This window comes from Vombatus ursinus, unplaced genomic scaffold (genome assembly GCF_900497805.2).
Source record: "Vombatus ursinus unplaced genomic scaffold, bare-nosed wombat genome assembly UNPS02014798.1, whole genome shotgun sequence".
Taxonomy (NCBI): domain Eukaryota; kingdom Metazoa; phylum Chordata; class Mammalia; order Diprotodontia; family Vombatidae; genus Vombatus; species Vombatus ursinus.
Window position 1 is genome coordinate 54,130,903 of NW_020954576.1, and position 19,936 is coordinate 54,150,838.

At 41.2% G+C, this 19,936-nt stretch overlaps 1 protein-coding gene across 6 annotated transcripts in view; it reads left to right on the forward strand.

The window, feature by feature from the left end:
• The window catches only part of GON4L (gon-4 like), an 83,073-nt gene extending 63,144 nt beyond the window's left edge, over positions 1-19,929 (forward strand). For 4 of the 6 annotated variants that reach the window (XM_027871217.1, XM_027871216.1, XM_027871218.1 and 1 more), the window contains 15 exons: positions 575-719; positions 1,038-1,188; positions 1,693-1,809; positions 2,501-4,225; positions 5,591-5,849; positions 7,631-7,812; positions 8,856-9,053; positions 9,632-9,775; positions 10,300-10,443; positions 10,550-10,669; positions 11,479-11,601; positions 17,322-17,514; positions 17,932-18,538; positions 18,615-18,717; positions 19,436-19,929. In XM_027871217.1, coding sequence (XP_027727018.1) covers positions 575-719; positions 1,038-1,188; positions 1,693-1,809; positions 2,501-4,225; positions 5,591-5,849; positions 7,631-7,812; positions 8,856-9,053; positions 9,632-9,775; positions 10,300-10,443; positions 10,550-10,669; positions 11,479-11,601; positions 17,322-17,514; positions 17,932-18,538; positions 18,615-18,717; positions 19,436-19,585 — 4,361 coding nt within the window. In that variant the 3' untranslated portion in view covers positions 19,586-19,929. The remainder of the gene's footprint in view (positions 1-574; positions 720-1,037; positions 1,189-1,692; positions 1,810-2,500; positions 4,226-5,590; positions 5,850-7,630; positions 7,813-8,855; positions 9,054-9,631; positions 9,776-10,299; positions 10,444-10,549; positions 10,670-11,478; positions 11,602-17,321; positions 17,515-17,931; positions 18,539-18,614; positions 18,718-19,435) is intronic. The other 2 variants (XM_027871220.1, XM_027871219.1) reach the window with 2 other exon arrangements.
• Positions 19,930-19,936: the final 7 nt, after the last annotated feature.

The following is a 19,936-nucleotide window of genomic DNA, read 5'->3' on the forward strand; positions in this document are numbered from 1 at the left end:
ATGCATGGGAGCCAAATAATTTCCTTTGGGTCACAGAACTAGTAGGTGGAACCAGGACTAGAGACCAGAACTTGTAACTCCTGGTACTAACTCTTTTGAAGGACTCAGATGAAGTGAATTTCATTTTGGGGCAAGTTCAGCTCTAGGACTTGGTAATTTTATTCTGATTCAATAGTTCTGGAAAATAGAAATACAATTTTGCTTCTACTTCACATGGATTCGGTAGATTTTATTTTGGTAAGTGGGAAACTTGATTTGGTTTGCTGTTCACTAAAAAAAAAATTTAGCGGCCTCAGACCAAACACTTGACACTTACTAGCTGTGTGACCTTGGGCAAGTCACTTAACCCCAATTGCCTAAAAAAAAAAATTTAGATCTTATTTGGTTCAAGTAGATATGTGAAAAAAATATGCTGTAGAGTTATGGGGCTTGAGTTGACAGAGTGAAAACAGTGGAAAAGTTCAAAGAATATTATAACGATTTAATGGCAGCTTTGTTTAAATGCACTGACCTGTACTATAAGACCTATGCCATATAGTTCCAGATTTCTCTGAATCATAGATTTTTCTTACAGCCAGTGAATTTCCTTGTCTGCCTAAGCAAGTGGCCTGGATTCTGGCTACAAGCAAGGTCTTCATGTATCCAGAGCTGCTACCAATATGTTCCTTGAAGGCCAAGAATCCCCGGGACAAGATATTCTTCACAAAAGCAGAGGACAAGTATGTTTTCACTATCCAGAAAGAAGAAAAATAAAAAACAGAATGAGGAGGAGTCATAGTCCCAACTCTTTAGGGGCTGCCACTTTAATGTAATGTCGTGGATAGAATAGAAACAATAAGACAGACATCAAAAAGAGAGAAATTAGTACAGAAGACCTGGTTGGACAGAGTTGTTGCCATCAGCCATCAATGGCTGGGGACAGAGAGAAAGGAGATTGTAGAACTAGAGTGGGGCAGGGAATGAGTCTTGGGGATTTGGAGAAGTATTTGGAGGGAGAAGAGACAAAACCTGTTTTTGAGTATGTGCATCTTTTTCAGTTTATTAGCTTTGGGGCTGAAACATTTTGAAGGCACTGAGTTTCCAAAGCCTCTAATCAGTAAATACCTCCTGACTGCCAAGTCTGCTCACCAGCTGACAGTGCGAATCAAGAACCTCAACATCAACAGGGCTCCTGACAATATCATTAAAGTGAGCTGCCCCTTCTAATTCAGACGCCCTTGTTTTGAAGCATTGTGTTAAACGTTGCCATCATGTACCTTCCTTTCGCCCTCTGTACACACATACCCTTCATTTACTCAAGAAGAAGCTTCTATTTGCCCAGGGTGAAGGCAGTGGGTGCCCTTCTCTTGACTGTTTGCCTTGTTACTGCACTTCCCCATGGGGAATTGAGCAGGACTTGAGCAGTGTGACTGCTTTATCTTCATTTCCTCACTTACTTCCCCTTCCCTCCCCTCTTCCCAGCTGAGTCTAGGGGACAAAGAAATGGGACATTGGAACAAGGGTGGGATCATGCTCATTGAGTGCAGAAACCCCCAACTTGACACGTGTGTGAATCTTATGTCTGCTTGCATCCACAGGAACAGGAAATGCCCTTAATTTCCCATGTGTTACTCCCTTCCCTCTTCCTCCCTCCCAACTCCAACCTGGCTTATAACATGAGGATTATCACTCATGCTTGTTCTGTGTTCTCAGTATTATAAGAAGACGAAGCAGCTGCCAATATTGTTTAAGTGCTGTGAGGAGCTTCAGCCTGATGAGTGGAAGCCACCTGTGGAGAGGGAAGAGCGACATCTCCCATTCTGGTTAAAGGTACAGGCCTTATTGTTCCTCCTAGAAAGACCTACAGAAAACCAGAGATGTCATGGAAAACTCACTGCAAGAGACTTAGAGGGACTAGTCAGGGGTGGGGAACCTGTGTCTTTGAGGCCATATGTGGCACTCTAGGTCCTCAAGTGTGGCCTTTTGACCCAATCCAGGTTTTACAGAATAAATCCTTTCATCAAGGGGATTTATTCTGTGAAGTTTGAATTCAGTCAGAGAGCGGCACTTGAGACCTAGAGGGCTCTATGTGACCTTGAGGCCGCAGGTTGCCCACATCTGGTTTAGTTTAACCCTGCAAGGCAGCAGTCATAGAATTGGGCTGTTAAGAAAGCTTAAGAAATATTCTCATCTACCCTGAACTTCTAACTAGGTAAGAATCTCTTTTGTGTTGGAAGAGATCAGATTCCAAAGGTATGAAGTATTGCATCTAACATTAGACTTTTTCGATGTGTTGATTAGTTGAATTTTTTTTCTCTTCCTCTTTTTTAAAAAATTCTTTGTTATAAGAGATAGCTTTTTGAAAGTGATGAGGGAAAGGGACACAAGAGGAAATCTAGATGATATAAAATCAAAAGATATAGAGAGGCTTAGAAGTCCCACAAAAAGAACCATCAAATGACGTTCTTCTTTCTCTTCAACCCAGGTGGAATAATAACCATAGTGCTTATCTTCCCTGTAGGCCAGCTTACCATCCATCCAGGAGGAACTACAGCACTTAGCTAATGAGCCTGGAGAATCAGGAAATTTATCTGAAGTAGCCGAGCCCAGTTCTGAACCAGGACTTGACAAAGGCAACTTGGAATTGAGGAATGAGAATCGATATCCCCTACTACTGCCCAAGGGTGTGGTGTTAACACTAAAACCACTTGCTAAACGGTTTTCTAGGAGGGCTTGGCGCCAGAGGAGGTCATCAGTCCCAAAGCCCCTCCTTATCCATTCCGGTCCTTCTCTCCAACCTGGCTCCAGTACTGGGAGAACTCCAACTCGATTAACCCAGTCAGAAGCTCCTCCAAGCAAAGTGGTGGTCCGGATTCCCCGGCTGATCCAGCCAGCCACTGTCTTACAGTCAGTGCCTGGAGCTCCACCTCTTAGTGTCACTGGGGGTGATGGCTTTGAGCTTCCCATGGCTTTGCCATCTGTGGCCTCTGAGAATGGAACTTGCCTTCCCCAAACTGTGTCCCAAACCTTGCTCTCCCCCGCCCCAGCAGCCTTCCAGACTAAGGTCATGCTGCCGGCACTTGTCACCTCCAAGCCACGTAAGACAGGGACAAAGCGGGGACCCCCAAAGAAAGAGCGGACCAAGGCCTCCCCACTCTTAAAAGCTGCTCCCATCCTTCGCCCTGCACCAGTCATCCTCACTGTCCCTGCTACTACTGTAAAGGTTGTGAGCCTTAGTAATGGCTGTAATATGATCCAGCCTCTTGGTGCAGCTGTAGCTCAGAGCCCTCAGACAATCCCCATAACGACTCTCTTAGTTAGCCCCACCTCCTTTCCTTGCCCACTGAACCAGCCGCTTGTAGCTTCTTCCATACCACCCTTAATTGTCTCTGGTAACCCTGTGAGTCTCCCTGTGCCACCCACCTCAGAGGATAATGCGCAGGTGAAATCAGACATTTCTTGTCCTCCAGTGGAAGGAAAAAGTACCTTCCCAGCCACAGAGCCCAAATCGGAACCACAGGAATTATCTGCTCTCTGCTCAGCTCTCTCACCCAAAGAGGAACACAGCCCCGTGCCTCCCACACCAGGCAAAGCAACCAGCCAGGAAGACCCATTTGAGGGTAATGCCCATAGCTGGACTGTTGTAAAAACAATGGAAGGGAGGGAAGTCCTAGAACCACTGCCTCAGACCTCCTGGGAAACTCTAACTTTTCTCCCAGGGGATTTGGTGGAAATTGTTAAAGTAGAGCCAGAAGACCCTGGGGAAGAAGTCAGACTGCCCCGGAACAAGTCCCCTGAGCAGAATATCTGTGGTGAAATCAAAGAAGAGGTCTCTGTGGAGCTGGATACAGGTCCTGCAGGTGAGGGGGCAAATACTACCCAAGAGGTAAAGAAAGAGGCTGTTTTACAGGAGGAGGAGAGAGGTGAGACGACAGAGATATCTTCAGTTCCGCATGAGACTCAGGGGGAAGGGAGCACAAGAGGAGAGTTGAGCAAAGGGTCTCCCAAGAATATTTCCTCTCCTACTAACCCTGCTGCCCTTAGTAGTCCCCTAGAGAAGCCTGAAGATTCATCCAGTTTTGATGGCCAGTCAGTGGGAACCCCAGCTGGCCCAGAAACAGGGGGTGAGAAGGATGGGCCAGAAGAGGAAGAGGAAGAAGATTTTGATGATTTCACACAAGATGAGGAAGATGAGGAGATGTCATCAGCTTCTGAAGAATCTGTGCTCTCAGTTCCTGAGCTTCAGGTAGGTGTTTAGGATACCTACACTGGAGTAGTTGAAGACTCAAATAGATGTATTTAGTAGGTAGTCATATTTCAGTTCTCTGTGCTATAGTGTATGAGGAGTGGTAGGAATATTTAAGAACAATAGTACAGATAATCTTGAAGTCATTTATATTGAACTTTGGAATGTAGTGTGTTTGTTTTTTAGCAAATTTACCCTTTCTACTTGTGTTTCACTTAGAATAGTATTAAAATGAGTGGGCATTTCCTGTGCACATATTGAATGATTCCTAGAGGAGCTGGCAAAAGGATTGTACATTTTCTGTGGATGATCCACATTCTGAAAATTTAAGAATTAATTATGTGTACAATTGAATGAAGGAGTATGATTGGATTTACTTGGAAGTTAGTGATGGAGAAAGGAGGGACAGTTATGAATCAACCTGAAAAGCTTTCTGAAGGAGATGTTCTAAGTAGTTTAAACATATCAGCATAGAGGAACCTTTCAAAGGTTAGCATCCCTCTTCTCTGTCATTCAGGAAAGTTGGCAGTAATCTTACCCATCTCTTATTCTTCATTTTTTTTTTTTTTTTTTTGGTGAGGCAATCGAGGTTAAGTGACTTGCCCAAGGTCACACAGCTGGTACATGTCAAGTGTTTGGTCTGAGACCGGATTTGAACTTCGGTCCTCCTGACTTCAGGGCCAGTGCTGTATCCATTGCGCCACCTAGCTGCCCCCTTATTCTTCATTTCTTAACTCAAATAGGGAATCATTTCCTGATATTTGAGATGTTTTCCTTCCTGTCATTCCTTTTAAAAAATTTTTTTTAAATCTTGTTTGATCATATCATATAAGCTAGTGTATGCACAATTGAAACTCCCACAATATACAATTCCTTAAAAGAGATTAGTAGAAGAACATAAAAGTAATTGTGACTCACAGGCAATACTATCTTATTCTTAAGTAGGTTTTAGTTTTTTTGTTTTTTTTTTAAGAGAAGGTATATGTTTTGTAAGTTAGTATTTTTAGTTGTAATTCAAAGTTGTCTTTGTGTACCTGGTTGCAACAGTTTTGTATATTTTTTTTGTTTTGCTTTGTTCGCTGCATCATTTCATACAGTTCTTTCCAGATCTCTTTGAATTTTCATTTTCCATTATTCCATATCATACATGATGGTTCATTGTATCCATATACCACAGTTCAGCCAGTTGGGTCCAGTTTGTTTCCAATATTTGGCTATTACTAGGTTTTACTTTAAATCTTTTCATATAATTGTTTTCATAACCTCCAGTTGTAGGGAGAATGACTTCATCCCTTCTTAATGCAAACTGGTAAAGTTGGTATAATTGACTCCCAAGTATCTACATTTATCTGAATGGTTTTGTAGGAGACCATGGAGAAGTTAACTTGGCTGGCTTCCGAGAGACGCATGAGCCAAGAGGGGGATTCTGAGGAAGAGAACTCCCAGGAAGAGAATTCAGAGCCTGAGGAAGAAGAGGAAGAGGAGGTTTCAGAGGGAATGGAGAACCTGCAGAAGGAAGATGAAATGATGGATGAAGCAACTGGAGGTCCTGTTGAGAAGCCTCCTTCCACATTTGCTTCACCTAAAGTAACCCCGGAAGTAGAAACCAGCAGGATTCCCTCAGGTGAGACCATTCACTGTTCTTTGGCAATGATAGGATAAGAAATGGAGAGAGCCTGGGTCAGAGTTAAGTTTCAAATGGGCTTGCAGGATTTCCAGAGAAATACTACTAATATTTAAAATTTTTAGCTCTCTTTTATGTTCCCCAGAATACATGACATAGAATTTAGTACACAGTATGTATTCAACAAATACTTATTGGTTCAAAATCTCATCAGTTATCATATTCACTTTGGCTTTGCCAAGGATTTTTTTGTTTTTTAAAGTACCAATCCCTCCCCATTTTTTTTTTTTTTTTAGATATGAAGCTGAGATATGTATACCTGCAATAGAAATGATCTTTCTAAGGCTTACCATGTCATTCCCCCTACACAGTAAACACCAGTGATTCCCTATCACCTCCAGGATCAAATTTAAAATCCTTTGTTTGGTGTTTAAAGCCTTTCATAATTTGCCCTCCCCTTCTTATCCAGTCTTCTTATATCACTCCATATACTCTGAGCCAGTGACCCTGATCTACTTAATGTGTTCCTCAGACAAGACACTTCATCTCCAGAATTAAGGCATTTTCTTTGGCTGTCCTCCATTATTGGAATTCTATATATTCTAATCTTAACTTTCTCTAAGTACCAGCTAAAATCCTACCTTCTACAGAAAGGCTTTTCCAATCACCCTTAATGCTAGTGCCTTCCTTCTGTTGATTGTTTCCAATTTAACCTACACGGTTATCCCTTCCACATTTCAAGGGTTAGGGGTGCTGTGCCCTTGTGTAAAATTTTTTGACCCTCCCTTTGTACCGGAGAAGAAGAAATTGTGTATATATGGTATTAAAAGATAAAATGTTGGTATTATACAGTACTATACATATATTTTAAGCATTTCTGACTTTCTAAACTTTTTCTGTATCTTCTGCTGGCCTTCATGTGTTGTCTTTGGCTTCCACAAAACTCCCCAAATATTCCAATTTAAATTCTTCTGCTGACCCACAACATATTGCAGCCATGATGGGGACAGTCACAATGTGGAAGGGATAGCTATATATAACTTGTTTGTACATAATTTTTTGCATATTTTTTTCCCAGGATCAACTGAGTTCCTGAGGATAGGGAATTTTTTTTGCCTTTACAATCCCTGCGCTTAGCATAATGCCTGCTGAAGTACATACTTAATGTTTATTGACTGAATTGACTGACCCTTCGAAAACAAAGAGAGACCCCTGAGGTCCCACAACAAAGGAGAAATTGAACCTTATTCAGATTCTCTGAAATCTTTTAGGCTATAGGCCCTTGCCAGTAGGTACCACTGCATATATAGAGATGGAGATATTTTACTCTCCCTTCCTATCACAGTTGGCTTGGCTAGACAAAGGAGGTTTTAAGGTTTATCACTTTTCCTCATAACCTTTATTTAACTGGTCATCATTGTCTTCTGTTGTATATTACTCCTAACAGCTAGGTGGGGCAGTAGATAGAGCGCTAGGCCTGGATTCAGGAAGACTCATCTTCCTGAGTTCAAATCTGGCTTGAGACACTTACTATTTGTCGACCCTAAGTAAATCACTTAATCCTGTTTGCCACAGTTTCCTCATCTGTGAAATGAGCTAGAAAAGGAAATGGCAAACCACTTCAATATATTTACCAAGAAAACCTCAAATGGAGTCACAATGAGTCAGATACCACTGAACAACAACATTGTCATCTGTTGTGGATTAATCCAACTTTGGACTCTAGTTGGGATAGTGTGGATCACCAGAGGAAAAAAAAAACATTTGATCTATTATTTTAGGTGAAAGCACCAAAGCTGTTGGAAAAGCCCGGGGCAGTCATCGAGCTCGGAGCAAGAGGGGCCGGACCCGAGCCAGCAAGGATACCTCCAAGCTACTCTTGCTCTATGATGAAGACATCCTGGAGCGAGACCCCCTGAGGGAACAAAAGGATCTGGCATTTGCCCAGGCCTACCTGACCAGAGTGAGCAAAAGCCAACTCCTCTGTCAGCCAGTCAATACCACTTCTTCCCTGTATGCAAAGTCCTGTGTCTAGATAATAAGGAGAAAGCTAGAGGAAGGAGTCATGGTTCCCTGCCTTCAAGGAATTTGCAGTGTCATGGAGTTATGATATGCCCCCTTAAGACTATAGGCATATTTACAGTGGTATTCATGGTAGAGTCAGGAGTGGGATGCTTGATGTCAGATTCCTAGGCCACAGATTTTGCCTTGTTTGAGGTTAGATTATTAAAATTAGACTCCTGAGAATTGCATCCTGGGCCATCTCCAATTGTCCTGATCTATGGACCCAGATCGCTCTGGAGGAGAAAGTGAGGCTGGTGACTTTGCATTGCCCTCCTTTACATAAATCCAATTCACTTATAAGTCATGGCATCACCTCCCTGATGTCATGGTCCTCTTTGAGAATGAAGGACAAACTAAAAAAGAAAAAAAAATATAAAAAGAAAAGGGACAGCTAGGTGGCGTAGTGGAGAAGGGGCAGCCAGGTGTCACAGTGGAGAGAGCACCAGCTCTGAAGTCAGGAGGACCTGAGTTCAAATCTGGCCTCAGAGCAAACACTTGACACTTACTAGCTGTGTGACTCTGGGCAAGTCACTTAACCTCAATTGCCTAAAAAAGAAAAAAAAATGTAAAAAGAGAATGAAGGACAAACAACAACAACATGAAAATGAAAGTTTGAGTGGTACTTTTGTTTATATTCCTTTTATGAAGCAGCTTAGCCTCATATTTAATACAAAGTATTTTCTTTGTCAAGGAAAAGAAATGTTTTCCTCATTATACTCCTGTGTTTCATTATTACAGTTTTAAAGTCCTTTATAGGTTTTAACTTTCCTTCCTTCAGTTTCCAGAAATGCAACTAGAATAGCCCCTGATATCATTAGGTTCCATGTATGTAATATCCTCTGGGTTCCCCTCCAAATCTCTCCCAGTAGTTATTCTCTGGTCTCTTCCCAGTTATTGGAGGCCAAAGATTTGAGGTTCTGATGACTGAATACTCTTCCTCAGGTCCGTGAGGCCCTACGCCATGTCCCTGGCAAGTATGAGGACTTCCTGCGTGTCATTTATGAGTTTGAGTCAAGCACACAGAGACGGACGGCTGTGGATTTGTACAACAGTCTGCAGACCCTACTCCATGACTGGCCTCAGCTACTGAAAGATTTTGCTGCATTCCTGTTGCCAGAGCAGGCCTTGGCCTGTGGGCTAGTAAGTGGATAGAGAGAAGAGAATGGCCTCCTGTCTTCTGGTGTGATGAGCATGGAGTCCGGAGAGGGGTTGAAATGAGAAGAGTTGGTCCTCAGTATTGGAGATTGAAAAAACATAGTCAGAGGATATCTCATCTACTACCCTTCCTTCCTGCCAAAGAGGAACATAAACATAAGTTCCACCAATTGATCAATTATTAAGTTTTTATAGGCCTTCTACTTTCAGCCTCTTTTTTTTTTTCCTTTGGTTCTGTTCTTCAGCTGGGATAGAAAATAGTTGGTTCCCATTCCATTTCCCACATCAGTACATACTGAGTATAGTCTGAATCTGCCCATTTCCATGAGTCCATCATCCTTACCTCAGTTATCCAGAATAGAACAGCTGTGATGGTTAATTTCCAGGGGAGAGAGGTCAGTACCAAAGCTTGTAGCATGATTTGTATAAATTTTTTCAACTGCATTTGGAGGTTTTTCACCTTCTTCCCCAGCTCAGGGTTTTTATTTCTAGATCTTAAAGGGCAGGGTGGAAAGTATTGGGAGCCCTGGGAGTGACCCTTTCCTGGTTCTCTTTCCTGGCAGTTTGAAGAGCAGCAGGCCTTTGAGAAGAGCAGAAAATTCCTTCGGCAACTGGAGATTTGCTTTGCAGAAAATCCTTCACACCATCAGAAGATCATCAAGGTCCTGCAGGGCTGTGCAGACTGTCTCCCACAGGAGATCAGTGAGGTAATATATCCCAGTTCTACCTCCTCCCATCTCCACCATGGCCTTTCTGAAGGACAAAAAGGAGCTTAGAGCTTTTTATGTTTTTGGGGAAAACTGAAAGATGGAGGGGGCAAGAATCTATGGTCAGACCAGAAGCCTTAACCCTTAGCCTTCCCAGGTCCAGAAAGGACTGATTTTTGTCTACTTAGAGGAGTATCCTTGGCTAGCAGTTTTCTTTCTGATGTTTGGGAGGAACAGAATGGGAATAATCTTGAATCTTCCCTCTGTTTCTTAAGAGCAAAGAGAAGAAGCAACAGAAAGTTAGAAATTTCCAGCAACGAAAGCAGTGGTCGTATTGCAGTTGAATGACCACTTCTCAGGGATGTATAGAGAGGATTGCCATGGAATAGAAGGTTGGATTATATGACCTCTAAGGTCCTATTCAGTTCTTAAGATTCTGAGATTTTAAGGCCAGCAGGGTTGGTTTGGAAGAGGTGGCAAGCTATGGTTTTGAGAACTCTTAGCCTTCTCTCTAACTTTTCAAGCTTAAGACTCAGATGTGGCAGCTGCTTAAGGGCCATGACCATCTTCAGGACGAATTTTCTGTCTTCTTTGATCATCTTCGACCAGTGGCTAGTCGACTGGGTGACTTCGAGGAGATCAATTGGACCGAGGAGAAAGAGTATGAGGTGCAGATCCTGAGACTCCTGAGGGATTTAGGGATAAGGGTGGGCAGTAGCAGAGAATCCATGGGAGCAGCAGAGTCTGACCAAGTTGGCACTGTTTCTTCTTTAGTTTGATGGTTTTGAAGAAGTGGCTCTCCCAGATGTGGAAGAAGAAGAGGAACACCCCAAGATGTCTACAGCCTCAAAAAACAAGAGGAGAAAAGATGTTGGGGGCCAGAACCATGACAAGGTTGGTCATAGCTAATTATTTCTTCTCTACTTCCCCCCATCCCCCTTTCTCCAGTGTTAGGTGGTTCTGTGTTACCATCTTTCAGATTAATTGCTGAGGAGACTTATGGTACTTTAGAAGAGATAGAGATGTCATAGGCTGGTGTGGGGATAGTATAGAAGATCTGCATAGGATATGAGTGGTTTGGATTGGATGAGTTCCAGGGTCCATTCTAGCTCTAAATTTGTGGGCCAATGTATCCAAGACACGATCATTCAGAGAAATTATCCGCTGTTCACCCTTTTCCTTGTATTCCTTGTATATAGTAGAAATGAGGAACTAAGAAACAGCCAGTAATTGCCTTTAGCCCCCTGAGAACCTTTACTACTAGGTGGAGAGAAATCTGGTTGGTTGGGTGATGCCAAAGGAAATCTGTCAGTCAGTTTATTGAGCATTTGCTATGTTCAAAGTCTTGTCTTGGGAAGAAACAGACACAACTGCAAATGAATCGACAGGTCACATAGCCTTTCAGTGAACCCAGGGAATGGCCTTTTTTGGGGTGTTAATTAAAGTTAGTTGAATATTTATATTCAATTAATAGATGCCTGAAATAAATAGGGAATATATTGGTCAGGCTTTTTTTTTTTTCTCATACAGAGATTTCATTTGTAATGGTTTTTGCTCTGATGTGAAGCTGAGCCCTGAGTGCTTAGAGCAGAGCAATGTGATTAGAATGGGACTTGAGTTATGGGGTGCTTCCCAGAGCCTGGACCTGTCTGCCTAGATCAGCCTGGTGACTAGGCTGCCAACTGAACCCATGTGTCTTCTAGGAAACAGAATGGCCAGATGGCCCCAAGGATTGTGTCTGTTCCTGCCATGAAGGCAATCCTGACCCCAAGCTAAAGAAGAACAGAAGGAGAGGTTGCAGCCATTGCAGCAGCAAGGTCAGCTGGGTGAGAAAGGAAGCAAACAGGGTGGGCATGGGCATGGAGGAGTGGGGTTGGTCACAGGTGCATCTGAACTCAGGCCTGACTGAAGCCCATCCTCCTTCCCTCAGCCTGGGCCTTTCAGATAGTCTCCTCATCTCTAGAATGAGGTTGGACTAGATGGCCTTCAACATCCCTTCCAACACTAATATGCATTGTCTGTGGGCTTAGAATATCTGAAATAAATTCCTGACTTCTTACCCTGCTTAAACTACTCAGGTCTTGGAACTGGTTAGTTACTTGTACAAATCTAATTTGCTTTAGAATTCCATCTGACTTTCAGCTAAAACCTGCAATAGGTGTTTTCTCTTTATTAAACTGTGAGCTCCTTCCAGAGTAGGGACTATCTTGCTTTTTCCTTGTATCTCCATCACTTAGCACAATGCTTTGCACGTAGTAAATACTTAATAGATTCTTTTTCATTCATTCATTTACACAAGTAGCTTAATTCATCAAAAGGCTAGAGCAGCTAGGTGGCACAGTGGATAGATCTCTGACCTTGGAGTCAGGAGGACCTGAGTTCAAATGTGAACTCAGACACTTGATATTTACTAACTGTCTGACCCTGGGCAAGTCACTTAACCCTGATTGCCTCACCAAAAAAAAGAAGAAAAAAAAGAAATGATGAGCTCAGTCATCTTAGAAAAACATGGAAAGACTTGTCTAACCAAAAAAAAAAAAGGCTTTAAGTCAAACTTTATAATAGAATCTTAGTTTAAATTTATTCACCAAGCATTTATTAAGTACCTAGGTAGCTTGGGGGAGTCCTCTTGTAAAAGGTAGTACTTGTACTCAACCTTGAAGGAAGCTAGGGATTCCAATAGTTGGAGGTGAAAAGAGACTCTGTTCCAGACCTGGGGGAAAGTTTGTGAGAAGATGGGAATGTACAGGCATTAGGGTATGTGAATGAAGGTAATGTGTAATGAGTCAGGTTGTGAAGTGCTTTAAATGCCAAAAGAATTCGCCTGTTATCATAAAGGAAAGAGGGAACCATTGTAGCTTTTTGAGAAGGGGAGCAACATACTTAAACGGTGCTTTAGGAATATCGATTTGACAGGTGAGTGGAATATGGAATGTAGAAGGGAGAAGCTAGAGGCAATGGAGAACAGTTAGGAGGCCTCTGTTTAACTGGGCAGGTGAAATAAGGGCCTGAATCAATGTGAATGGAAAAAAGGGGACAGTTTTGAGATATCTTCTAGAAGTAGAAATGACAAGACATGGCAGCTAATTGGATATGAGCTGAGAGTAGAAAGAGTTCAGGATGACTTTTAATTCATAAACCTGGAGAAATGGAAGAAAGGGTAGTGATGTCCTCAACATAAATATACAAGTTAGGAAGAAGGAAGGATTTAGTAATGAATTTAGTGAGTTGTGTTTTGGACGTGCTAAATTTGAGGTACCTATGGGGACAAGAGTTCAAAATATCCAATAGACAGTGATGTAGAAATGGTGCTCTGGAGAAAAGTGAAGGCTGTATAGAGTTGGGTGGGAGTTATTTGCATAGCAATGGTAGTTGGGAGCTACTGCGGTCATTCTTTAGAGGAGGGAGAAAAGGCAAGACACCTAGAACAGTTTGGAGCACACCTATACAGGGTAGAAGACCTAAAAGGAGGGGCCACACAAGAGAAGAAGCTGGAGAGAACATTAAATGAAAGTTGTCAAATACTGCAGTGAGGTTAAGAAGAATGAGGATTTAGTAGATTTAGTAGAGACCATTAGATATGGCATTAGAGTTTTGGAAACCTTAGAACTCTTTCAGTTGATTGGTGCTAGATTGCAAGGGTTTGAGAAATGAATGAGATGTGGATTCAACAAGTATAGTCAGACTTTTTTTTTTTAATTAACAAGCATTTCTTTTTTTCTCTCCTACCACCCAAGATAGCTTTTTTTTTTTTAGTTTGGCTATAAAAGGGAAAAAGAATTATCATAAGATCAAGTAGTTTTTTAAAGAATTGAGAAGACATTTGTAAGCAGCAGGAGAGGAAGCAGTAGACGGGGAAAATTGCAAATTAGACAAGATGATTTTGGGGACAAGATGCCAGAAATATGGAATGAGATGAAGGACACAGGCAGATATATTGTCCTATAAGAAGAGATGCCTCTTCGGGGACTGGAGCAACGGGAGAAAGAATGGAGGCTGAATAGCAAAAGGTTTAGGGAACATACAGCTTTTTAAAGGGAATCTTGCAACGCCTATTTAAACTTTATGCATTCATATATTTTTAAGAAATATTTATTAATTTTTTTAGCATCACTTAAATATGCCAAGGTAACCATTCTCGCCCATCTCTGAGAGTCATCCCTTATAATAGAGAGTTTTAAAAGTTCAGCAAAATTAACATATCAAAAAAGCCTGACCTTTCCACTCCTCTTATCTTGTACCTCTAGAAAGAAGGGAGGAAGAGACTGGGGTGGGATGGGTGACCAGTGCTTTCTTATCTTTCTTGTTTTGAGCCAAGCTTGGGTCTTATAATCAGATTTTTTCTGTTATGTTTTTTTTTCTTTTTTTTCTTTAAATTTTTTGTTACATTTTAAGTTCTAAACTGTATATATGTGAAAACCATACAATGCATACTTTTTATTTATCAGTTCTTTCTCTAGAGGTAGATAGCATCTTCCTTCATAGGTTCTTTGGAGTTGATTTGAGTATTTATAATACTCAGAATAACTTAGTCATTCACAGTTAATCTTTGAACAAAAAGCTGTTACCGTATACATTCTCTATGATCTGCTCATTTCACTCCATTATATCATGCAAGTTTTTCCACATTTCTCTAAAATCAACCTGTTCATCATTTCTTACAGCACAGTAGTATTCTATCACAATCACATACCACAACTTATTTAGCCATTCCCCAATTGATGGACATCCCCTCAATTTCCAGTTCTTTGCCACTACAAAGAGAGCTGCTATAAATATTTTGGAACATAAAGGTTCTTTTCCTTTTTCCCTGATCATCTTGGGAAACAGACCTAATAGTGATATTGTTGAGTCAGAGGGTATATACAATTTTATAACTCTTTGGGCATAATTCCAGATTGCTTTCCAAAATGGTGAGATTAGTTCACAGTTCCACCGGTAGTGTATTAGTGTCCCAGTTTTTCCACATTCCCTCCACCCTTTGTTATTTTCCCCTTCCATCATTTTAGCCCATCTGATAAATGTGATATGGTACCTCAGAGTTGTTTTAATTTGCATTTCTCTAATCAGTAGTGGTTTAGAGCATTTTTTTGTATGATTATCGATAGCTTTGATTTCTTCATCGAAAAACTGTTCATATCCTCTGACCATATTTGAATTGGGGAATGAGTCATATTTTTAATAAATCTGACAAAGTTTATGTGTGTGTGTGTGTGTGTATATACACACATACATATACATATATACATACACACACGTACATATACACACACACATATGTATTTGAGATATGAGACCTATATCTGAGAAAGTATAAAGTTCTTCCCCAATTTTCTGCTTTCCTTCTAATCTTGGATACATTGGTTTTATTTGTACAAAAACTTTTAAACCAAATTTTCTGCTTTGTGTCTTACAATGTTTTTATCTCTTGTTTATTCATATATTCTTGTCTTGTCTATAAGTCTGATAGGTAATATGTTCCATGTTCTTGTAACTTGCTTATGATATCTCCCTTTACATCTAGGTCAAGTATCCATTTTGACCTTATCTTGGTAATGGTGTAAGATATTGGTCTATACCCAATTTCTGCCAGACTGCTTTCCAATTTTCCCAGCAATTTTTACCAGATAGTGAATTCTTATACCCAAAGCTTAAATCTTTACGTTTATCAAACACAAAGTTACTATAATCATTTACTACTGTGTATTGTATTTCTTCTGTGTTCCACTGATCCACCTTTTTAGTTCTTAGCCAATACCAGATAATTTTGATAATTACAGCCTTATAATATAAAGGTCTCGTACTGCTCAACTTCCTTTTTTTATATTTGTTTTCATTAATTTCTTTGATTTCTTGAACGTTTGTTCTTCTGAATTCTATTATTTTTTTCTAGCTCAATAAAATAATTTTTTGGTAATTTAATTTGAATGGCATTGAATAAATAGATTAGTTTAGATAAAATTGTCATTTTTATTATTTTGGCTCTGCCACCCATGAACAATTAGTGTTTCTCCATTTATTTAAATCTTAATTTATTTGTATAAAAAGTGTTTTATAATTATGTTCGTGTAGTTCCTGGGTTTGTCTTAGCAGGTATATTTCCGTGTATTTTCTGCTATCTGTGGTTATTTTAAATGGAATGTCTCTTAACTATTTTCTTCCTGCAAAGTTTTGTTGGGGATATAAAAATGCTGATGATATATATTTGTAAGTTCATTTTATATCCTGCTACTTTGATAAAATTGTTGTTTCCATTAGCTTTTTATTTGAATCTGTAGGATTTTCCAAGTATATCATCATATCATCTGCAAAAAGAGATAGTTATTACCTCATTGACCATTCCATTCTTATTCCCAATTACTTTTTCTTTTCATATTGTTATTGCTAGCATTTCTAATATTTGGTAATAATGGGCATCCTTGTTTCACTTCTGATCTCACCAGGAAGGCTTCTAGCTTATCCCTGTTAAAAATAATGCTTGCTCATGGTTTTAGGTAGATGCTTATCATTTTAAGGAAAAATCCATTTTTGCCTATGCTTTCTTTTTGTTTGTCTTTTGAGGCAAAAAACAAAGTGACTTGGCCAGGATCACACAGCTAATGTCTAAGGCCACATTTGAACTCAGGTCCTCCTGATTCTAAGGCTGGTGCTCCATCCACTGTACTACCTAGCTGCACCATGCCTATGCTTTCAAGCCTTTTTAATAAGAATGAGTGTTGTATTTTGTCAGAAGCTTTTTCTGCATCTACTGACATAATCATGATTTTTGTTACTTTTGTTAATAATTTTCCTTATGTTAGACATTCCCTGCATTCCTGGTATAAATCTCACTTGGTCACAATGTGTATAATATTGTTGTAGTCTCCTGGCTAGTATTTTATTTAGGATTTTTGTATCTATATTCATTAGTGAAACTGGTCTATGATTTTCTTTCTTTGCTTTTGCTCTTCCTGGTTTAGGTTTCAGGACCATATTTGATTCATAAAAGGAGGTTGGTAGGACTTCTTCTTGGCCTACTATTCCAAATAATTTATTTATTGGAATTGGTTGAGCTTTAAATATTCAGTAGAATTCACTTATAAATCCAGCTGGTTCTGATGCTTTTTTCTTAGGAAGCCAATTTCTGACCTGTTCAGTTGTTTGTTTGTTTGTTTGTTTGTTTGTTTTTAAAATAGGTCTATTTAGATATTCTATTTTTCTAAGTATTGTTCATTTTACTTAAATTTATTTGCATATAATTGTGCAAAATAACTCCTAATAATTTCTTTGAATGTATGGTTTTCTTAAAGTGAAGCAAAGTTTCATTAGGTACATTTTTGTCAGGAGAGTGTATAATGGACGGGGGAATGGATTAATGGAAGAACCTGGTAGAGTTTTTGCAACGGAATGTGAACATTTGGGTTATGGGATCACATGTTTTCTCTAATTGCCCACTTACATTGAGGAGGTGCAAGGCTCCAAAGTAGGGCGATTAATTTTTCAGTCCTTGGGCCTTCTTCCCTCATTGAGTCCTAAAGGGTTTCATGACTCAGCACCATTCCTACAGGTGTGTGAAAGCAAGGCCTGCAAAAACAAAGAGCCCCACGAGCTGCTGGGTGCAAGCCCTCCTCCTGAGGCCAGCCCTACCCCTGATGCTAAAGAAGCCGGACGAGGCAGAGAGACAGGAGAGGAAGAAGCCCTGGATGAGCAAGATAGCAGAGCCCCTACAGCAGCCAGAAAAGGGGAAATGCCTGTTCCAGGTAAAAACATAAGCATTTATATTAGTTTATCCCACCCTCTTTCCCTAATTGCCTCATGTCTTCACACTGCAAAATAGTTTAATGCTTCAAGCTGCTACTCTCACAAAAATATACTTGTTCTTTGTTTTTCTTGTCAATTCAGGCCTGTTGTAGAGCGATTTGAAGCTCTGACCCAACCCAGTCCTCCAGGCTCTCTTGCCTATCCCCTTGTCTTTTTATGCAAACCTAGGGACAAAGATCTGTCCAGCTTTATTTGTAGGAATTTCATGGTCTTCTAATCTAAGAGGAGCATACTATGGCATATAAGATCCATAATGCTGCCTCCCCCCATCCCTGCCAGCTGACTTTGTCAGCTGATGAGGTCCTCTTTGATCTCTATTTGTTATTTGCTTATACCTGCCCTCTCTTTCTGAGCAGGATTGGAAATGGGAGGAACATTGCTGTCCCCTGGAGAAGGAAATCCCACAGAAAAAGCCCCCTTGGACATCCCAGCACCTTGTTCACCAGAGAGCCCTCAACGTTCCCTTAAAGCTGGACTTGTGCCCAACTCAATCAGAAGCCAAGCTGGAGCTGAAGGAGTCCATACCCCATCCCCCCAACTGCAGACCTTGAGTGAAGCCCAGCAGGCAGGAGCAACATCAGGTTCTGGGAAAGCATTTGCTGTTGCTGGGGGCCCTGCCTCCACTCTGAGCCCTGTGCCCTCTAGCACCACAGATGTTGGGAAAGGACGGGCCTCTGGGCAAGAGAAACCAGACATTCCAGATAGCTGGCTGCATCCTTGCAGGAAATTTGACATTAAGACAGCAAGCAAGGTTCCCACCATCCTTGAATCCCCCTCACCAATAACTACCACGTCAGGGGCTGTTCACAGAGTCCCTGTTGGAGGCTTATCCAAAGAGGACAGTGGCCTGCACAATGTCAGGGGGCCTGATGGAGAGCAACAGCTGAAGGCTTCAGAAGCTACAGTATGTGCCAACAACAGCAAGGTCAGCTCCACTGGGGAAAAGGTTGTCCTCTGGACAAGGTAGGCATGGTAAAACCTTGGGGAGTGGGGAGTTTGGTGAGGATCCCTATGGCCATCTTGTTTCTCTGTGTTATAGGGAGGCAGACCGAGTGATACTGACCATGTGCCAGGAACGAGGGGCACAGCCTCAGACTTTCAACACCATCTCACAGCAATTGGGCAATAAGACTCCTGGAGAGGTAAGGAGGGTTTTGAGATGTAGACTGACAAGAAAAAGCTCACAACTGTTTTAAAGAAACTCTGGGTTCCCAGATTTTTTCTTTGTGGTTTTCCTGAAGTAAAGCATGTATATAATTTTATGAGAAGTGTGGGCATTCAAAATGTTTCATCATATATGGGTGTGGGGGTGGTGGAGCCGTGAGGAAAGGCCAAGAAGAGGAAGTGATACAAACCAACCACTTCACACTCTCAGTGGGCTTTGGGTTCCCAAGATAGTAGGGCAGAATAAAAAGGGTAAACTCGGACCCACAGGAAGCTGGGAAGTGTTACAGTTCTAGGTTCTACTTCTCTGAAAGGCCAATCTTGGTAGAAAAGGAAGCTGGGTTCCATCTCCACAGCAGGAGACAGGATGAAGAGAGAACAAACAAAATAGAAAAAGGGAGTGACAGTTGAGAAAACATCAGAGGCCTAGAGGTTAGATAGTAGTGAGGCAGAAGCCAAGGATTCAAGGCCCAGCTCTGATCCTTACTGGGCATATGATATATGCCAGTCTTCAGTTCCCTTAACTGTAAATTAAGGATAATACTATTACTACCTGCTTCCCAGAGGTTGTGAAAAAGTGCTTTATGAACTGTAATATGAGTTGCTCTTGTCAGGAGTGGGGACTTTAGTCACAAAGCAAAGTCATAGTCATAGAGTCAAAATCAGTATATAGTCACTTCCTTTGTTCTCCCATAGGTTTCACACAGGTTCAGGGAACTGATGCAGCTCTTCCACACAGCCTGTGAGGCCAGCTCTGAGGATGAGGATGATGCTACCAGCACCAGTAACACAGACCAACTCTCTGACCGGGGGGACCTCCTGTCTGAAGAGGAGCCAGATGAGTGAAATTCTGGAGAGACACAGGTGGTGTTTGTACAGGACCAAACAGGAAGACACTCCCTTCCTAGCTCACCATTATGGTCACTTTGGGCTCAGTTTACAAGGCTGGAGGAAGCAGGTAGTCCAAGGAAAAGGAGAGAAATCAGGCTGGGAAGGGGAAGGGCCGTGGGGCTCAGCCTTCTTAATATTTGAAAGGAAGGCCTATTATGAAGGCTGCACTGACCTGATTTGTAAATACTGTACCTGAGGGTTGAGCCTTTCTCCCCTCTACTTTCCATGTTACGTATTTATTGTTTTGTGATCCAATCACCATCTTTCTAAAGCATAATAAACAAGTCCTCTTGGTGTAACTGGCCA